Source organism: Monodelphis domestica, chromosome 1, assembly GCF_027887165.1.
Source record: "Monodelphis domestica isolate mMonDom1 chromosome 1, mMonDom1.pri, whole genome shotgun sequence".
Classification (NCBI taxonomy): domain Eukaryota; kingdom Metazoa; phylum Chordata; class Mammalia; order Didelphimorphia; family Didelphidae; genus Monodelphis; species Monodelphis domestica.
The window spans coordinates 708,541,043-708,561,450 of NC_077227.1; the positions used below are offsets into that span (position 1 = coordinate 708,541,043).

The 20,408-nt window shown below is 43.9% G+C and overlaps 1 protein-coding gene and 1 long non-coding RNA gene across 8 annotated transcripts in view; one reads left to right on the plus strand and one right to left on the minus strand.

Moving 5' to 3' along the window:
• Positions 1–1,631: 1,631 nt before the first annotated feature.
• LOC103101233 (uncharacterized) lies at positions 1,632–4,761 on the minus strand. 3 transcript variants are annotated; one of them, XR_001622174.2, is made up of 4 exons: positions 4,531–4,761; positions 2,907–2,990; positions 2,617–2,776; positions 1,632–2,123 (listed from the first exon to the last, which is right to left on the minus strand). It is a non-coding gene; the product is annotated as an uncharacterized LOC103101233 (long non-coding RNA). The 3 variants fall into 3 exon arrangements; XR_008915081.1 differs by having other exon boundaries at positions 4,509–4,603; XR_001622171.2 differs by lacking the exon at positions 4,531–4,761 and adding an exon at positions 4,337–4,521 and having other exon boundaries at positions 1,633–2,123.
• GAS8 (growth arrest specific 8) overlaps positions 4,736–20,408 on the plus strand; it is a 34,329-nt gene continuing 18,656 nt past the window's right edge. For 2 of the 5 annotated variants that reach the window (XR_008915061.1, XM_056811203.1), the window contains exons 1-5: positions 4,736–5,220; positions 9,164–9,211; positions 19,384–19,476; positions 19,599–19,796; positions 20,039–20,245. Coding sequence is in view for 2 of the 5 variants with exons in the window: in XM_056811203.1 (XP_056667181.1) it covers positions 5,170–5,220; positions 9,164–9,211; positions 19,384–19,476; positions 19,599–19,796; positions 20,039–20,245 (597 nt within the window). In the remaining 3 variants the exon portion in view is untranslated. Of the gene's footprint in view, positions 5,221–9,163; positions 9,212–9,461; positions 9,864–19,383; positions 19,477–19,598; positions 19,797–20,038; positions 20,246–20,408 lie in introns of those variants that run through there. The other 3 variants (XR_008915067.1, XM_056811210.1, XR_008915066.1) reach the window with 2 other exon arrangements.

Below are 20,408 nucleotides of genomic sequence, written 5' to 3' on the forward strand. Positions count from 1 at the left end.
CTTCCTCGCTGGGCTCATTCCCCCTCTGGGGCACCTTTCCTACCATCCTCGCCCCAGCCTCCTCCCTCCCCATCCCCTTTCACCCCAGTTTCTTTGTTTTTGTATATAGAATGCAGCCCTGTAACCAGCTTGGACTGCCCAGACTAAGCTTGGGTGGCAGCAGCTTGTGGAGGGGAGGTAGAAGAGTATGGCTGCCCTGATGGTCTGTTTGGGCCTTAGGCTGCACTGGGAGAGGCTGCTGAGGAAAAAGGAGGATGGGGAGGCTGAGGACAGGTGCCAGGCTGAACTGAAGCAGGAGACAGAAGAGCTGCACAGGGCTCAATAGGATTACAAGGACCATTGGAAGCCCTGCTTCACTCCCTGCCCCTCCCCACCAGCCTTTACTTAGAGCCCAAAACTAAGGGCTTTGGTCTCTGCCACCTCTGGTGCCAACCCCTCAGTTGTTGAATGCCACATAACACCCACTGGAAACACTGAGTGATTCTCTCACACCCTGGATTAAAATGGGAGAGAGAAAGGATGGTGTTTTTCTTTTTGGAAATTAAGTACATTGCAATATAGAAGGGGAAAAGACAGAGATAGACAGATGGACGAATGGAAGGACAGGTGGATGGATAGATAGAATGAGAGATTGGTAGATAGATAGAAAGGTAGGTGGATAGATGGTAGATAGATGGATGAATAGATAGGTGAATGGATAGATAAATGAATGAATGGATAAATGGATAGTTAGATGATAGAAAGGATAGATAGATGGCTAAATAGGGAGGTAGTTAGAGGATAGGATAAGATGGGATAGATATATGAATAGATAGATAATAGAAGAAACAGGCAGACAGACAGATAGACAGAGAGAGAGAGAGAGACAGACAGACAGACAGACAGACAGACAGACAGACAGATAGATAGATAGATAGATAGATAGATGGATGGATGGATGATAGATGATAGAAAGGATAGATAGATGGCTAAATAGGGAGGTAGTTAGAGGATAGGATAGATATATGAATAGACAGATAACAGAAGAAACAGGCAGACAGGCAGGCAGATAGATAGATAGATAGATAGATAGATAGATAGATAGATAGATAGATAGATAGATAGATAGATAGATAGATAGATGGATGATAGATAGGTGGGTAGGTAGCAGCTATTAAGTACTTGCTACGTTCAAGACACTGTGCTGCTAGTTTCAGAATTAGAGAACATAGGTTTTAGCCTCATCCCTCAGTCTAGTCACTTTGGTCAAATTACCTTTTCTGAGCCTGTTTCCTCTTTTGTAAATGAGATAATAATGACTTTTCTTTCTGGGAAGTTGAAGTGAGGCAAATTTAGGTTTGAATTTGCCTAGGAAAATTCCCCAACAATTAGAGCTTCCCCACAGTGGAATGAGCTGTTTAGGATGATGGTAAGTATCCCCTCCTTGAAGGTTTTCAAGCAGAAGCTGGAGAACCACTTGTTGGGCACATTATAGTTAGTGGAGGGAGGTTCCTTTTGTGTACAGGTTGAGTCTGGATGTGCTCTGAGGTCATCAATTCCAACTCTCAAATTTGATGCTACTGTTGAGTGTTCCAATAACCACCCCCAACACACACCACTAGAGCCCCCATACCCCTGCCCCAGTGCCTCTTTGAGGATGTCCCTAGGGTAGCATTCCTGTGCTTTTCTTCTGAGTAGAGGTCATGTCAGAGAGCAAGGTCCTTTGGGAAACTACAGTTTGACGTAAAATGAGAACAAGGGAGAAGAAGATTGAAGAGCAAAATATATTCTGAATCTCCTGAAACCCAGTTCTAGTTTTAGAAGCATCCTTTAGCATCTTTAGCAGGCTAATGGCAAATCCCTCAGGAATGAATCCGGCTGCTGGCAAGCTGCTTTTCCTTCTTACGCATACCTCTGCATGCTGCCTTAGTGTGATATCTCCTCCTCTCTTCTTCCCTCTTGAAGATCCTCTTGACATTTACTTGAGCTTGATTACATTGGGATACAGATGTAAGAGGCTGGCCCCCAAGGTGTACACACACATACACCAGGAAAGTAATGACTGCTGGCTAGCATCAGTCCCGAAGACAACCATTTGACTTAACAGGGCATCTTTAACACTGGGGTCCAGCCACCCAGCTAGCCTATTTAAAAAAAACAAAAACAAAAAACACCTTACCTTCTGTCTTAGAATCAGTTGGTTCTAAGGCAAAAGAGTGGTAAGGGCTAAGCAATGGGGGTTAAGTGACTTGCCCAGGGTCACATAGCCAGAAGTATCTGAGCTCAAATTTGAACCCAGGACCTCACTGCTGGCCTGATGCTCTATCCATCAAGTCCCCTAACTGCCCCTTCAACTAGACTCTTGATGGATCATCTCAGCTTTCCCCAGGTTTTCTACAAAAGCTAGGAACTTTTGATGGGTTGTGGACTACACCAGATCTCCTTGGAACCTTTCTATGGTTCTGAGATTATTCCTCAAGATGGATATGTCCCAGAAGGAGCTTTATATTTTATGGTTACATCTGCTTTGTTTACATGGGTGCTACAGCATCCACAAAGTTTGGGAAGATCCAAAGCTGCTGAAACTTCCTAACTAATGTCCCCCATGCCTAGAAGAGAACCCCTCTTCATCCTTACCTTTTAGATTTTGTACCCTCTCTCCTTCTGGTTCAGCACAGGTCCCTTCTCTTCCATGAAGACTTCCTGGACCACATTCCTCCTCTCCAAGTTGTTGGCACCCCCTTCATCTTCAAATTCTTTGTGTACATAGTATATTCTCCAGTAGACTATAAGCTCCCTGAGGACAGAGAATGTTTCATTTTTGTTCTTGAATCCCCAGTTCCTTGCATAGTATCATGCACAAAGTAGGTAGCTTTTAAAAAATACATATTTGTGGAGCTGATTTTGAATAAAAGAGGAAGGCTGACCATTATAGGAAATTCCAGCTGTTCTTGAGGTGCCTGAAGCAGTCCAGGATCAACTGCCATGCTGTCATAGTTGGAAAGGATGGACTGGAGTTGGTGGCAAATAAAACTTTATTATTATTTTTCAAAACTCTTGGAGTCAATCTCTATTGATTCTATTGATCAATACTCTGTATTGGTTCTAAGGCAGAAAAACAGTAAAGGCTAGGCAGTGGGGATTAAATGATTTGCCTAGAGTCACATAGCTAGGCAGTGTCTGAGGTCAAATTTGAACCCAGGTCCTCCCAACTACAAGCCTGGCTCTCTTTTTACTATGCTACATAGCTTCCCCTTAAATAAGCCTTTAAATGATCAGTTCCTGAATCTAGAGAAGCCCAAAATTGGGTTCTTGCCTTCTTTACTAGATTTATTTGGTTGACTATGATTCAATTCAACAGAAATTTGTTGTGTGCGTTATGTGTAAGATCCTGAGCCAGATTCTGGGGACTCCAAAATGACACAAAACACCATGTCTGCCCTCAAAAAATGTATAGTTTCATATGTGCCGAAGCACATGTATTTGGCTGCATAGGCAATAATAACATCAGTGTTCCCAGGACCAACAATTTCAATTATTGGTACTCTCAGACCCCAGCCCATCTTTGGTATTCAGGTACTCCAAAGTGGCTGTGGCCAGAAAATGCATCCTTCTCTAGCCAGCCCAGTGACGCAGATTTAGCGAGTTTGTTCCTTGGACAACAGAGATTCAGTCTGTTACAGTATAGTCATCAAAGCTGAGCCTTCAAGTCACTTCCTTAGTGCCCTCCCAATTCTTTTCCTAGGCATAAGTGGAGCAAAAGAGAGATGGTCATGACTAAAACCCCATAATTGTAGAGGAACCATGTAGTTTTCCTCTGTGTCAGAAACTATGCCAGCCAAAGGGCCTCAGCTAAGGAATTGATGATGGGGAAGAGTCTAACCTGAGGGAATAAGAGCCGAGTTAACCTGGTTTGTGTACCTTTATTTCCTGATCTCCCTAAGTAAGCTTTATGAAAAAAAAGCTTCGCATTCTATTCTTAGCACCTAAGTAGGTATGTAATAAACGTGTCCTAAATCAAATGGAATTGAAGGAGGGTAATGGAGTATTTATCTGGATTGCTGGATACTAACGGGTGAGCATCCCAGTTCTAGTCCAAATAAAACTTTTTGATCTCTCCAAGTGAGAAGAGAGTATCTTCTTTAATTTTGAACCAAAATCCAATATGAAAAGTAGAGACATCCCTGTGGGATCCCTGTCTGGATCTAAGGGGAGTCTCAGAGCTAGGCTTGCCTAAGCTCCTTGATATATTAATCTCTATAATCCACATTGATATTAACAAAATAAAACTCTCCAACTGTTCTGTGATAATATTAATTCAGAACTCGAGCTCCCCTGAAGCTGAAGAGACAGTTACCATAGGATGAGCCGGGAGGTGGGGGTGGTATTTTCCATTGTCCTTATCATTTACAAAGGAACTACAAGGCAGATTTTTGAAACAAAAGGCCAATTCTTTGTACATCAGTCTCAAAGCACCTAACACATTGTAGCTGCTAATTCAGCGTTAAATAATAATAATAATAATTAACTCTCTGAGACTTCCAGCTGTACCATCTTTCTTGCCACCAGTCCTCCAGAGAGAGGGAGATACTCTCTTTACCATGCCAAGTAGACCCTGGCATCCAGAAGTTGGCATAGTGATAGCCCCTTGTTTGAGCCTCTGACTGCATAAGACATAGTGACACCATCAGCCATCACAAAGACCAATTTGCCCCTTATAAATGAATCACTGCTGCTTAAAAGGGGACCCATCACGGTGTAACTGCATGAATCAAGCCAATTTGACCGGTGTGGTCCTTCCAACCAGCTCTCCCTCCTCCTCCTCCTTTCCCTCCTCTTTCTCCTCCTTTCCCCCCTCTCCTTTCTCCTTCTCCTCCTCTCCCCCCTCTCCTTCCTCCCTCTCCTCTTCTTCCTCTTCCTCCTCCTCCTCCTCTTCCAGACTAACCTTCCAAACCAATCAATGTCTGGAAGAGAGAAAAGAAGATTGCCTCTTGGATGCATCACATTCACTTACTAAAAGCCCAGTTTTAGATTGGCAGCCCTGCCCTAAACAAATGCATCTCTCTGAGCATACACCTCAGGCAACAGCAAGCACACTCCAGAGGGCTACCAGTCCCAACTTTGCTAGTGGTGAAGAGTCTTTAGTCCTTTTGTCCAAGATTCTTCTTTTTGGAGCCAGTCACAAGACCAATGGAGGAAGAGGAGCTGAACTCAAGCCAGAGTTCAAGAAAATCAGAAATGGTGTGTACACACACTTGTCTATTTTTCCTGGGAGTCATTTGGTTTGCAGTGAAATCTATGAAGCCAAAACACTGTACTGTGTGGCATATATAGCGTGTGAAGTCCTGAAGACCCATCTCTGATACTTCCCAGCCATGTCATCATGGGCAAGTCACTTACTCTTAAGTTACAGATGGGGTTACTTGGGTGGAGGGAGTTCTCATCACTCTGGTACATCAGTCAATCAATCAATCCTAACAAGCATTTTTAAAGTACCTACCATGTGCCAGACACCAGGCTAAGTACTGGGGAGAAAAAAGAAAGGCAAAAGACAGTCCTTGCTCTCAAAGAGCTCATAGTGTAATGGGGAAAGCTAACATGCAAGCAACTATGTACAGATAAACTATATAAAAGGTAAATTGGGGGCAGCTGGAGGTAGCACAGCAGATAGAGCCATTGGGATGATCTGGGCTCAAATATAACCTCAGATACCTCCCAGCTGTGTGTGACTGTGGGCAAGTCACTTAATACCAATTGCCTAGCCATTGTTGCTCTTCTGCTTTAGTATCCATTCTAAGATAAAGGTTTAAAAAAAAAAAGAATTGATACTGAGACAGTAATGGTTACAAAAAAGAGAGCTAACTTGCAAGATAAATTGAAGATAATCATCAGAGGGAATTCATCATAGTCATATTTTTTTTAAACCCTTACCTTCCGTCTTGGAGTCAATACTGTGTATTGGCTCCAAGGCAGAAGAGTGGTAAGGGCTAGGCAATGGGGGTCAAGTGACTTGCCCAGGGTCACACAGCTGGGAAGTATCTGAGGCCAGATTTGAACCTAGGACCTCCTGTCTCTAGGGCTGGTTCTCAATCCACTGAGCTACCCAGCTGCCCCCTCATCATAGTCATATTAAGGGGATCAGAAAAGGATTCCTGTAGAAGGTAGGATTTTAGGTGAGACTTGAAGAAAGTCAGAGAAGGCAGAAGATGGAGAGAGGAGGAGGGAAAGAATTCCATGCACGAGGGACAGCCAGTAGAAAAAATGCACTGTTAGGAAATGGAGCATCTTGTTCAAGGAACAGCAAAGGAGGCCAGTGTCACTGGATCACAGAGGATGTGAGGGTTGAGAAATAAGGTATTTAAGGCTTAAGAAGACTGGAAAGATGGGAGGCAGCCAGGTTGTGAAGGGTTTTGAATGCCAATAGATGGTTTTTGTTTTTTAAACTCTTACCTTCTGACTTAGAATGGATACTGTCTATTGGTTCCAAGGCAGAAGAGCAATAAGGGCTGGGCAACTAGAGTTAAGTGACTTGCCCAGGGTCACACAAGTCTGAGGTCATATTTGAACCCAGAACTTCTTGTCTCCAGAATTGCCTCTCTCTATCCATTGAGCCAACTAGCTGCCCCCAATGGAGGTTTTTATATTTGAGTTTATCGAAAAGGTTCCTGCTCTCAAGGTGTTCATATTCTAATGGGGGAGACAACATGCAAAGAATATGTATGAACAAGCTATATTCAGAATAAAATGGAGCTCTAATAATCAGAAAGAAGGCCCTAGCATTAAAGGAGATCCAGAAAGCCTTGTTTTGGAAGGTAGGATTTTAATTGAGTCTTGAAACCAGGGAAGCCAGGGGGTAGATACAAAGAGAGAGAGAATTCCAGGCATGGAGGACATCCTGGAAAAAAATGCCCCAGAGTTGGGAATAGTGGGGCTAAGTCCTCTCTATTGCCCAGGAGCACTAGAGGGATTTGGCATGAGCTATGGAAATAGAGCTCTATTGAATAAGAGGTCAGAATTAAGATGTGTCTGCTGCAAATGTCACATGCCAACTCCATGGTTGGTACACTGTAATGGAAATCAAAGAACCCACCCACTGAGAGAAGCTTAGCAAGACCCACTCAAGTGAGCTAACAGAACAGTTTGGGGATTATTAAGGGTCAACACGACATCACTTTGCTGACATCCCCAGATTGGTGGCATTTGCCTTCTGGGCTCTCCCTGCTGGGCTCTCCTTTTGACAATTGGTAGAATGAGGGTACCTTTGGGCCTGATACCAGGGAAAGACAATTTCTGATTTAAAATCTGGGCCAGAAGCAAGGAGAGAGGATTTCTGATTTCAAGTATCAGGGGAGACTAATTAGGTGGTGAGAATATGCTGGCTGGTTTGGTTTTTTTTTTTTTAAGACATATATAGACCCTCTTAATCAGATGTTACAAAAGGTCTTCTGGCTCTTTCCATCATCTCTGATTTAATGCTGTGGCAGCCGCAGGCACGAATCTTCAAAGAACAAGCAGGGTTATATATCATCTCATTTTATTCTGGAGGAAAAAAAAGCAGATCCTTGTCTCAGTGTCCAAGTTATATAACAGGCAGCTAGCTGCAGGTGAGCAGAGCTAGATTTTAGATCTAATTTGAGGAATCACCTCTGGCCTGTCACCATTTATAACATAGCTGGGGCTAACCAACCTAAGGAGAGTGGTGCAAAGGAGTACATAAAATGCTAGGGTCTTAATGGTCATTTGCCCCTCTAGAACAGATATAGATGAATATATGTATTAGTATAAAGGCAGTTTTAGAGCAGAAAGATTATTTTTAGTCCTAGAGAATCAGAGGACCTGGGTTTGAGTCTTGGCTGTGTGATGTTGGGCAAATTGCTTAAACTCTCAGAGCCTCAATTTTCTCATCTATAAAATGGGAATTCCAAGCAGCTTGGGATAGTGAAAGAGCATTGGATTTAGAGTCAGAGGGCCTGAGTTTGAATCCCAATTCTTTCTACGAGCTACTTATTTGTGTGTGACCTTGAGTGAGTTAATCAATCCATAAGCATGTAATTAAGTGCCTACTATCTATGTCAGGCACTGACCTAGGACCTGGGGATGCAAGGATAAAGAATGCAACAATCCCTATTCCTTAGGAGCTTAAATTAAGATGATTTCTTGACCTGAGTTTTCTTATCTATGAAATGAGGTGGTTGAACTAAATGCCTTCCAAGGTCCCTTCCAGCTCTGAGAACACAGATACCATCTTTTCAGCTCTACATTTTGTTGGACTAACCTCTATGGTTGTTTTGGGGCTTAAAGGAAAGCCATGTATGGAAAGGGCTTTGCAAACAAGAAAATGCACTGGAGAGGATATAGAATAAAGATTATTCATGCAGAGACATGCATGGATATTCCTTTTGTACATGCATATTCAGCAACTTATAAATAATAATGTATATATTACATATATATCTCAATCTCAAATATATATATATATATATATATATATATATATATATCTGTAGAGCAGTACTTCTGGCAAGTACTGTACTGGCTGCTTTGCAAAGAAGCCTAGATAGAGGGGGCAGCTGGGTCGCTCAGTGGATTGAGAGCCAGGCCTAGAGACCGGAGGCCCTAGGTTCAAATCTGGCCTCAGACACTTCCCAGCTGTGTGACCCTGGGCAAGTCACTTGACCCCCATTGCCTAGCCCTTACCACTCTTCTGCCTTGGAGCCAATACACGGTATTGATTTCAAGACAGAAGGTAAGGGTTAAAAAAAAAAGAAGCCTAAACAGAGACCCAAATTTCTGGGTTTTAAGTCTTTTAGACCCCCTTGCAAAGCAATGGATCCATGCCTTCCTAAGAGCTGCAGACAGACAGACATACGTACGTGAATCAGCAGGACTCAGTGGAAAGAGCCCGAGTCTGATTCGGACTCTGCTTCTCAATTAGCCTGAGTGACCTGGAGCACGTCACCTAGCATCATCCCTCCTGGCAAAATGAGGCTAATCTAGGATACCACGGATTAAATCGGTGTATGTGTGAAATCGCTTTTCCATTGTACTACCTATAGCACGTCCCGAAATCTTAGCGCAGTTTTGGGCTCTGATAGCTTAGAATGATGCTAAGAGTCTGGGACACCCGGTACGTAGAGGTGTACGCTGATACAGATTTCCATGTATCTTTCCTTGTGTGTGTCAGGGGGAACAAATATTCATACAGCCTGCGGACAAAAGAGATACCAAGCGGGTAAGCTTCTTTTACTTAGTTAGTTTCTAAAGCCCTCACCTTCCGTCTTAGAATCAATAGTGTGTATCGGTTCCAAGGCAGAAGAGCGGTAAGGGTAGGTAATGGTGACTTGCCCAGGGTGTTCATGTATTTTCACTGCCGCATTCCCCTAAAATCCATCCTCGCCTCTCGCTCCCGCCACAAAGAGCCTTTCCAAACCGCCCCCCCGCTTCCTCGGAGGGCGGCGCAGGGGTCTTGCCCGGGCTCTTAGGCAGGGCCTGCTGTGCACTAGCAGCTCGGAGTTCAGCAGCCTCCACATGCCCCGGAGACCTGCAACTGCGGCTCGTGAGCCGCCAGGCCACGCCCAGTCCCTGGCCTCCGTTGCTAGGGACTCGATCCTGGCTGTTGCCAAGGCCACCGCTCCCAGGGAGTAGGCGGGGCGAGGGAACCGGGTTTAGGGTGGGGTAGTGGTGAAAGGGTTGGGAGTTGGGGGGAGAGGAAAGGAGAGGTGGTGCAAAAGGGCAAGATCTCGCGAGGTCAGGCGAGATCTCGTACGAAGACTCCGCCGGCGGTTGCTAGGAGACGTACTCCATTTCCCTGGCGCCGGGAGAGAAGGGCCAGGGCGGTATTTGCGCGTGTTTGACTGCAGGGGGGCCGATTCGGAAGAAAGATGGTGAGGATGGGGTGGGGGAGGGAAGGAGGGAGGGAGGTGCAGGGATAAGAGGAGGAGGGAGCACCCTTTCTTCCCCGCCCCAAGAGGGGCAGACGGGACTCGTACCCAGACCTTCTCCCTCCCAAGTGATCGACCCAGGACCGCTACATTCGCGCTTCTCCGCGTTGCGGGGATGATAGATGCGTATCCAGCCTCCTTTTAGAGTACTCCTTGTTCCTCCCTCAACCCCCGAGGGAAGTGCTCTTAGTACCACTCACATGTTATAGCTGAGTAAACTGAGGCCAGTAGAAGGGAAGGGACTCGCCCTGGGTCACACACAACTGATGAAGCTAGGAGGCAGGATTCGAACTCAGGGCTTTCTGATTCTAAGCCCCAGTGGCTTATTCGTTATGCCACCCAATTATTTGTCATATTATCCCTGTGTTACAGATAATTATCCAATTATACATCATGCACGTATATGAAAATATACTTCTATGCACATCTACCCACAGATATATCCACAGGGGTATAGATGCACACATCTGAACATTACACATGCAACACAATATAGGTATAGGTGCATTTTGTCTTATCTATAACACATGCATGTTGTATGTACTTGTATGCATGTGTACATTTGTGCGTATAGCTACATATATATGTAGATGGATTATAGAGCTATGTCATCCAGATAGATGCAGATCTATCTAAAGAGAGTTCTCTCTGTCTAGCTAGAGGTAGCTCTGGAGATAGACACAGATATCTCAAGAATATAATAGCTAGCTAGATGAATAGAGAGGAAGAGAAATATGTCTCTAGCCACAGATACACCTGTTATCTAATGGGACATCTGGATACATAGCTATAGAATTGCACATATGGATGTCATAGGACATCTCACTAAAATATACCTGGATAAGAGCGATCTGTATATCTAGATAATAGGTAGCTATTGCTATAGATCCACATATAGTTAAATAATGTGATCTCTAGCTAGCTAGAGAGAAATAAAAATATCTACAATATATAGCTACAGACACATGATAAAACAGATAGCTATAGTTATATCTATGTAAATAGCCACAGATATGCGTAAATATAATGGGACATCTAGCTAGATATATCTGGACAGCAAGAATATATAAACATACCCATGTAGATAATGGGGCATTAGATATATTGCTATTAAGTATGCACATATGTAGACAAAAGGATAGCTAAACAGGCATACTAGTTAACAAGAAATAGATATAGATTAAACTAAATATAATGGGACATCCAGATATAGATATTTCTAGATATATCGCTATAGGTATCCACATACATTATATATGGGACCTCTACCTAGATAGAGATCTACCTAGTTATATAGCTATAGATAAACATAAGTATATAATATGACATCTAGACATAGATAGAAATATCTTTAAAATTTGTAATGCTCTTTATAAGAAGAATTTTAAGGTTAAAACAGCTTAGACTTAAGCGAAGACTTTTGGAACATCCTGTATTATCTCATTTTATCATCATAACAACCTTGGTAGGTAGAGGCTATTGTCCCCATTTTGCAGATGAGGTAGTCAAAAGGTGAAGTGACTGGTCCAGAGTCACATAGCTAGAAAGTCACACAGCTAGACTCTTTTACCTTCGTAACTCTCAAGTTCAGTGCCCTGTCTACATGTTGCACCTCTGTTACAGAAGAGGAAACTGAGGCTCCAAAACACTGTGACTTGCTAGAAGCCTTGTTTAGAACTCATCTGAGCAGGGATAGGATATGAACTCAGGTTTCCTATCTCTTTTCCCTTCACCTTGTCCTTTGAACTCTGAGGCCTGTGATTCTCTGATGCATGGACTCTAAATCAAGACCCCACTGCCTGCCAGCCAGCAGAGCTTCCCAAAATGAAAGGCTACTTGGCCCTAGTTGTCCCCTTTGGGAAGAATGAAAGGGCACTGTCCAAGCAGTGCAATGAAAAGGACAATGGATGTGGAGTCCAAGGAACAGAGTTCAAATTCTGAGTTTGCTTAGGCAATCTCATGCTTTCCTTCTTGGAACCTCAGTTTTCTTATCAGTAAAGTAAGTAAGGTTTGGACCAGATTGTTCCTAAAGCAGTCTCCAGTTCTAAATCTATGTACTTTTGATTAGAACTTGCTGTGTGCTTTGTTGTACAATCCTGTCTGACTCGTTGTGGGTTTTGCATGGAAGAAAGATACTGGAATGTGATTTGCTGTTTGCTTCTCCATTGTGTGCCATAATGACTGACATTTATGACTGTCCCTTTCCAAAGACTGTTTATACCTGCCATGGAGTTCAGACTAGCTCTGCCCTGCCATGTCATCAGCTCTGGCAATAGGACAGCTTCTATGGCAGGTGACAATCAGCCAGATTGGGTTCTTTGATACTGTAATTGAACACACTCAGTATTGATGTCAGCCTACAGAAGGATCCCCACCATTCAGGAGCACCTTGGTGTGAGGGTCTGAAGTATCAGGTAGCCCTGAGCTTGGCACTGCCTTTTTATTTTTATTTTATTTTTTCTTTCTTTTTTTTTAATTAAGAAAATTTTTTAAACCTTACCTTCCATCTTGGAATCAATACTGTGTATTGATGTTCCAAGGCAGAAGAGTGGTAAGGGCTAGGCAATGGGAGTTAAGTGATTTGCCCAGGGTCACACAGCTAGGAAGTGTTTGAGGTCACATTTGAACCTAGGACCTCCCATCTCTAGGCCTGGCTCTCAATCCACTGAGCTGCCCCCTATTTAAAAAAAATTTTTTTTACCAGTTACATGTATTACAAATTTCTACACAAATTTTCCCAAGTTATATCATCAGATTTACCTCCCTCCCTCTCTTCCCTTCCCCCTCCCAGTGATCTGGGATTTACATGTATTATCATTTGCAAAACATTTCCATATTGTTCATTTTTGTAAGTTGTCCCCCACTCCTGCCTTTCCTTTCCTTGGAAAAGTAGAATGGCCATAGGAATGGAGTTTTGCATTTACTGTTAGATGAGGTGGTTGTTTGGTTTTGTTGAACTCTGTGTGTGTGATAAATGTTTATTGCATGGGAAGGCTCACTTGGTAGGGGTATTCAGAAATGAATGTGATGTTAAAATAAAAATGTGAATAGAACTTTAAAAAACCATTTCTCAAAGGAGCATGGAGAGATGGAGCTTTTTATCTCCTTTGGCTTCTACCATTTTACTGCTGCTTTTTCCTTCACCTATTAAAATTCTTGTAGTTTTTCTGCCCAACATGCTCATTAACACCTTCCAGTACAGTACTGGTAGTGATTAATGGAAGTCGATTAATTGCCAGATCTCCAAGTAAAACTTTGCACTGATCTTTGATAGACATTTGCCAAACATCGTGGCCACGGCTGGAGTAACTCTCCTTTCATTGGCTTTTAAGCACTGCTTTTATAGTTTTAGGAATAAGATCGTTTTCTTCCTGTCTGGGAAAGAATCCATCAGTCTGAAAGAATAGTTCTGGGGCAGCTAGGTAGCCCAGTGGATAGAGAACCAAGTCTGGATTTGGGAGGACCTGCGTTCAAATTTGGTCTTATACTTGTGTGACCCTGGGCAAATCACTTAACTCCAATTTCTTAGCTCTTCTGTCTTGAAACTGATACTTTACTCTAAGAAAGAAGTTAAGATTTTACTAAAAAAAATTAGTTCTGAACATTTACTAATGTCTTCTTTATTAAAATCATGATATATATACATATATATTTAAAAACCTTACCTTCTGTCTTAAAATCAATAATAAGTATCAGTTTCAAGGCAGAAGAACAGTAAGGGCTAGGCAATGGGGGTTAAGTGCTGCCTGACCAGTCACACAGCTAGGAAGTAACTGAGGCCTCATCTGAACCTAGAACCTCCCATCTCTAGGTCTGGCTCTCAATCCACTGAGCTACCCAGCTGCCCCCACATTTCTACTGTGTATGCTCCTAAAGTTGTTACTAGTGATCTCTTAATTGTCAAACCAGGTGGATTTTCCTCAAACCTCATTCTTAACAAAATTCGTAGTTTTTGTTATTCTGAACTTAAACACCAACAAATAAAAGCACTTGTATAAGCAGAGAATGAAAAAGGATTCCACTTGAATCAACTAATCATCCTGACATGGAGCTTTCTTTGGGGGGGGGGGGGAATATATATATTATATATATATATATATATATATATTTACATATATATTTATATGTATATAAAATAAATTCAGCATATTCGTTTCAAAGCTCTTTTGCTTGTCTGTGTCTCCTGAACTTCCTTCTGTTCTCTTTCATGCAACTGAAAAGTTCTTTAGTGACCCTTTTGTCTGTTTCTTCTATTTCTGTCCCTAATTTCCTTTTACCTTCTAACCCTACCCATTAAAAAAGAAAAACTAAAATTAAAAATTAAAAACAAATAAGCCAAGTGCACACACACACACACACACACACACACACACACACATTGACCATGTCCAAAAATGTGCCATTCAGTGCCATGAGTCACATTGCTTCTCTCTTGGGAGATGGGTAGCATCCCTCTTCTGCTGGAGCTATAGTTGTAACTCCTCTCCATGGATCAAAGTTCTTGAGTCTCTCAAAGTTGTTTGTCTTTAGTTATTGTATAAATTGATCTCCTGCTTCTGCTCTCTTTAGTTGGTGTCATACAGGACCTCCCAGGTTTCTCAGAAACTATCCCTTTAGGGGCAGGTGGGTGGCTCAGTGGGTAGAGAGCCAGGCCTAGAAACAGGAGCTCCTGGGTTCAAATCTGGCTTCAGACATTTCCCAGCTGTTTGACCCTCAGCAAGTCACTTAACCTTTGTTGTCTAGCCTTTTCCACTCTTCTGCCTTGCAAATGGCACTTAGTATTGATTCTAAGACAGAAGGTAAGGGATAAAAAAAAAACCTATCTGTTTGATCATTTCATATGGCACAGTAATATATTCTCTTACGTTCATATAGCATATTTTATTCCATTTCCTGTCTGGTGGGCACCCTTCAGTTTCTGGTTCTCTATTTCAACAAAAAAGTGCTGTTTTAAATATTTTTATGCAGTCTAGGTCCTTTCTTTCTTTGATCTCTTGAGGTCACTCAATGGTGGTATCACTGGGACAAAGGGGAGCTCTGTACGGTTTATTTCTTGAATATAATTTCTGATCAATTTCCAGAGTGGCTGGACATAGCTTCACCAACAGTGCTTTAGTGTACCTGGCCTTCCCCGGCCAGGCTAAGAATTGTCATTTTCTTTTTGTCATCTTTGCCAATTCTCTTTCATGCTTGTCGCTCTCTATTCTTTTCCTTGCCACCTCAGGCCCTCTCTGTACTCTCTGACTCTGTCTCTTCCCTCCTAGCCAAATTGGGGACCATTTCCTCTCCTATCACACTTTAGGAATTGTTGCCAAAGACTTAAAATAACCAGATGCAGCTAGCTGCTCAAGCTCCTTTTACCCCCCCCCAATTTGGTCCCCTGTTCTTCTGTTATTCAGCCCCCCCCCATTTGGTCCCCTGTTCTTCTGTGATTCAGCAGTCATTGACTTAGGCCCTGGGAATGCCAGGCACATGATATTGTCTTCTGACAGCTGTGCTGGGGGACAGCAGGATTTATGGAAAAGCAATATTCTGTTTCTCCAAGGAAAGAAAAGGGGGGAGCAACTAATATTACACAGCTTCAAAGAATACCACTCTAAGGAAGCTTGGAACATAGATAGCATTTTGTTTTGTAACCCTTTAAATGCCCTTTATCATCATCTATTATAGTTATCTGTCCATGTCCTCCATTAGATGGTAAGCTCTCGCAGGGCAGAGAACTGTCTGGGCCTTCTCTAAACATTGTATCTCCTGTCCCCTCTGCCCCTTAGAAGTGTATCATGCACTTCAGAAGCACACAGTATTTAATAAAAGTCTCTTGGCTTATCTTACCTACTTTTTGCCATCAGCAAAAATCTACCTTTTTTCCCCTCCCACCCTCTTCATTGAGAGCAGAATAAAACAAAACCCATATTACAAATGTTTATAGTGAAGGGAATTAGCCATGTATACAACAAACAGTATGTTTCAGGTGGTACTTTGAGTGTATCATCTCTCAGTCAGAAGGTGGGCAGTATGTTTGATCATGAACCCCCTGGAACTGCAGCTGGTCACTGTTTTGAATGAAGAATTCCAAATGCTTTCCAGGTTAATTATCTTTACTAGAGTGTTGTCTTTGTCTAAATTGTTCTTTTGCTTCTATTTACTTCCTTCTGCATCAGTTCATACAAGTCTTAACAGGTTTCTCTGAAACTATCCATCGTTTTTTCAAAACCCTCACCTTCAGCCTTGGATTCAACAATTTGTATTGTTTCTAAGACAGAAGAGTGGTAAGGACTGGGCAATGGGGGTTAAGTGACTTGCCCAGGGTCACACAGCTGGGAAATGTCTGAGGTCAGATTTGAACCTAGGACCTCCTGTCTCTGGGCTTAGCTCTCAATCTACTGAACCACCCACATGCCCCACATCATTTTTTAAAACAGAAAAATAGTATTCTATCACATTTATATACCATGACTTGTTCAGCCATTCCCAAATTTAAAGGCATCCCCTCAGATTCCCACGTTGCTCCCTCACAAAGAGACACACATATTCACACACATATCCACATAACTTTAGGGTTTGTTTTGCTTAGGATAAATCCCTCCCCTATTCTGCCCTCCCTTTAATTTTCCCTTCTATTTCCCTTTTGGGTGAAAAGAACTTTTGATCCCATTTCTCTGTGTATGTATTCTTCCCTTTTTTAATCTGTTCAGATGAGAATGAGGTTCAGGTGTCAGCCACTCTCTCCCAACCCTTCCTCCTTGTTTATCTAGATGTCTACTTTCATAACATGATTACTGGGGATAATTTTCCCTTTCTTTTTCCATCCCTACCTAGTGTATTCCTTTCTCCCTTTTCCATTCTTTTAAGATCATTAAGGTATAACAGAATCATTCACAGGCCTTATGTCTAATTGGATTCCCTCTATGGCCCAGGATAATGATAAGAGATCAGAAGGGACACATACATCAACTTAGGACATTAGAATGTAAACAATTTATCATAGGATTTTTTTTATTATTCACTTGTTCTTCCAGCTGTACTTCCCGACTTCAGATTTGATGTTAGGACTGCATTCTGTGTACTTTAAGGGAATGTCTGGGCTGGTCCTAGGGCTACTCTTTTGGGGAATTGAATCTTGTGCTGTTCCAGGATCCCAGGAATAGCTCTCGTTTAGGACTTGCAAGGTTTCAGTGCTCTCAAAGTGGTCTAATCCAGGGCAAAATCCACTTTCTGCCCCCTGGTGCAAGATTTGCAAATCACTATAGCTAGACTCAGCTAAAGTCAGCCATTTAGAGCTGTGTGCAGGAGGGGCCGCCCCAATTTGGCCCAGAACTGCCTTTCTGGTTCTTCCTCTGTAGACTTCAGACTGGGTGCTTCTGCCCCTCGGCTCTGAGCCAAGAGAAGCGGCCTGCTTTTGGGTTTGCTCCTCTTTCATTACACTCTTTAGGGCAAGTGCCCTCTGAGGGCAAGGAGAGGAGGGCAGGTTCTCTGTCACTCCCCCCTATATCTGTGACTTGGACACAGAGTGTGGGCAACAGTGATGTCAGTTCACACCTGTCATTTGTGGTGTCTGCTGCTGTATGGCTCAATGAGTGCCTTGTCTAGGGCAGGGACTAGTTCTTGCCCAGGTTCACAGCCTCTCCCTGGGCACCGGAGTGATCTGTGTGGTGCACAAAGGTCATGCTGCCTAGAGCTGGAAAAATGACTTACTGTAACTGTTTCTTGGATTTCTCCATCAGAATTCAGGCAAGTTCATTTTCTAGATGGGTTTGGAGGAGTTGGTGGGGGCAGTTCTTCATGGCATTACTTCCTGCTATTTTACCCTCTCAGCTCTGTCTCAGTCAAACCTCATCCCCATCTCCTTGGTATTCTCTCCTTTTTGGGGATTCAGTGGATGCTTTTTTTGGTTTCCTTTTTTACCGATCTGGCTGCTCCTTAGTATCTTTTGCTGGATCTTGGTCTATGCCACATCCCTTAACTATGGTTCTATCCCAAGACCCTTCTCTCCTCTCCTCCTCTCTCTCTTTTCCTCCCCTCCTCTCCTTTACTCTTCATACTTTCAGTGATCTAGTCAGCTCCTTTTAGTTTAATTATAATTTCAATGTAGATGACTCCAAAATCTCGTCCTCAGCTCTCTGCAGAGCTATTTTTCACACCATATGTTCTATAGCTATCTCAAGCTCAATATGTCCAAAACAGAACTAATTTGTCTTTCCCTCAAACTCCCCCACTTCTGATCCTCCACGTTTCTGTGGCAGACACTACTATTCTTCTTAGCCTGGTTCACAACCTCAGTCATTCCTATCTCACTCCTGACACTTCCATGTAGCTGCCCTCTCTTACACCTATCCTCTTCTCTCACCTCACACAGCCCTTATCACTTCTTGCCCCATGCTAAAGTCTCTCCCCACACAAACAGCCTCCACACCCAGTTGCCAAAATGATATTCCTAAGGCCAAGTCTAACTGTGTTACTTCCCCGCTGAAAAAAATGTTAGGACCAAATGGAAACTGCTGTTTGGCATTTTAAAGCCCTACACAGCTTGGCCCCAGCATACCTTTCCAGCCTTATTACCTTATTCCTGGCTTTCTTCCTTACCCTTCCTCCTACAGGGCAGGCCATCTCTCACGTCCGCACTCTTCCTTGTCTGGAAAACCCTCTCTCTTCATAATCTCCTCTGAGAAACCTTAGGAACCTTCAAAGCTGAGCCCAAATGTCCCAAGCCCTTTGATCCTGCATCCACCCTTATTTGACCCTCTTCCAAAGCTGCTCGGTTCTTTTTGGGGGGATCTACTTTATATGCCCTTATTCCATATAGACATAGATTGTATACATGTTGCCTTCCCCAGGAGAACAGATTGGGAGCTTCTCTTAGGGCAGAGACTATTTCCTTTATTATCTTTTTGTCCCAAATGCCTAGCACAGTGCCTGGCATGTAATAGGGGCTCAGCAAATGCTTCATTAAGTGACCATATGCATGTGATTAACTCATGGGCAAAAGAAGGTTGGCTGATATTGTGGCAAGTAGCATTTGAAGTGGAATATCCTTGAAGTGGACATTTCTTTTTTTTTTTAACCTTACCTTCCAATCCTGTGTATTGGCTCCAAGCCAGAAGGGTGGTAAGAGCTAGGCAATGGGGGTCAAGTGACTTGCCCAGGGTCACATAGCTGGGAAGTGTCTGAGGCCAGATTTGAACCCTGGACCTCCCGTCTCTAAGCCTGATTCCCAATCCACTGAGTGACCCAGCTGCCCCCTGGAGTGAACATTTCTGACGGGAAGAATGGCATGGGCAGACTGGCATGGGCAGACGTGTGAGTCAAGATGGCCCCCCTCTCCATGGCATATCAGAAAGCCTCTCTATATCTGTGTGCTCAGTCTCACCTAAAGGTCCTGTTAGGTAACAAAATCATGCCAAGATGGAAGCTGTCCAACCAATGTGCCCAGCTATGTTGATGAGTGATTTTCCATTTATTTAAGGCACCTAAAAAGAAGGGAGGAGGAAAGAAGGGAAAAGCTAAACCTTCAGCAATTGTCGATGGCATCCCACCGGAGGATATGAACAAGGAGCAGGTAAGAGTGGGCCGAAAGTGTGTCAGGAAGACCACATGTATGTGCAGCTGGGTCTCGAGGCAGATTCGGGAGATCTCTGCCGCTTCGTCGACCCTTACCTGCCCACCCTGTTCTTTCTACAGGTGGAGGAACACATCATGAGGATCAGGGAGGAGCTGGACAGGGAAAGGGAGGAACGCAACTACTTTCAGCTGGAGCGAGACAAGATCCACACCTTCTGGGACATCACTCGGAGGCAGCTGGAGGAGAAGAAAGCAGAGCTCCGCAACAAGGACCGAGAGATGGAGGAGGCCGAGGAGAGACATCAAGTGGAGATTAAAGTGAGAGGCAGCGGCGGAGGAGGGGGGGGGCACCCCAGAGGATCTGGGAGAATCCTCCGGGTCAGATGGGCTGCTGAGGCTGGCCTCCCCTTACCTTGGGTACGGGCCACGGGAGGAAGGGCCTTGCCCCGGGGCACGCGTGAACCCCGGACGTGTCCCATCTGCAGGCCGGGCCCCCAACTCGGGTTTGTGGGGTGCCCGACGACCTCCGCCCCAGGCCCTGAGTTCTGGCCTTGCTTTAGGTTTACAAACAGAAAGTGAAGCACTTGCTCTACGAGCACCAGAACAACCTGACCGAGATGAAAGCCGAAGGGACGGTGTCCTTGAAGCTGGCGCAGAAGGAGCACCGGACCCAGGAGAACGAGATGCGCAAGAACATGCGCAACCTCAAGGTGGAGCTCAAGGAGCAGGAGCTGGCCAACGAGGTGGTGATGAAAAACCTGCGCCTGGTAGGTGGGGCCGCGGGGCGGGGCGGGGCGGGGCCGCGGGGGGCTGGCTTCTTCGAGACCCAGGTTTTCCTCCTGAAGCTTTTGAGTTACTTTCAGCGGAAAAACAAGCGGCCAGGGTGGGGAATAGCGCGGCGCCTCGGCCCTTGTTTGCGAGTTATTGCCG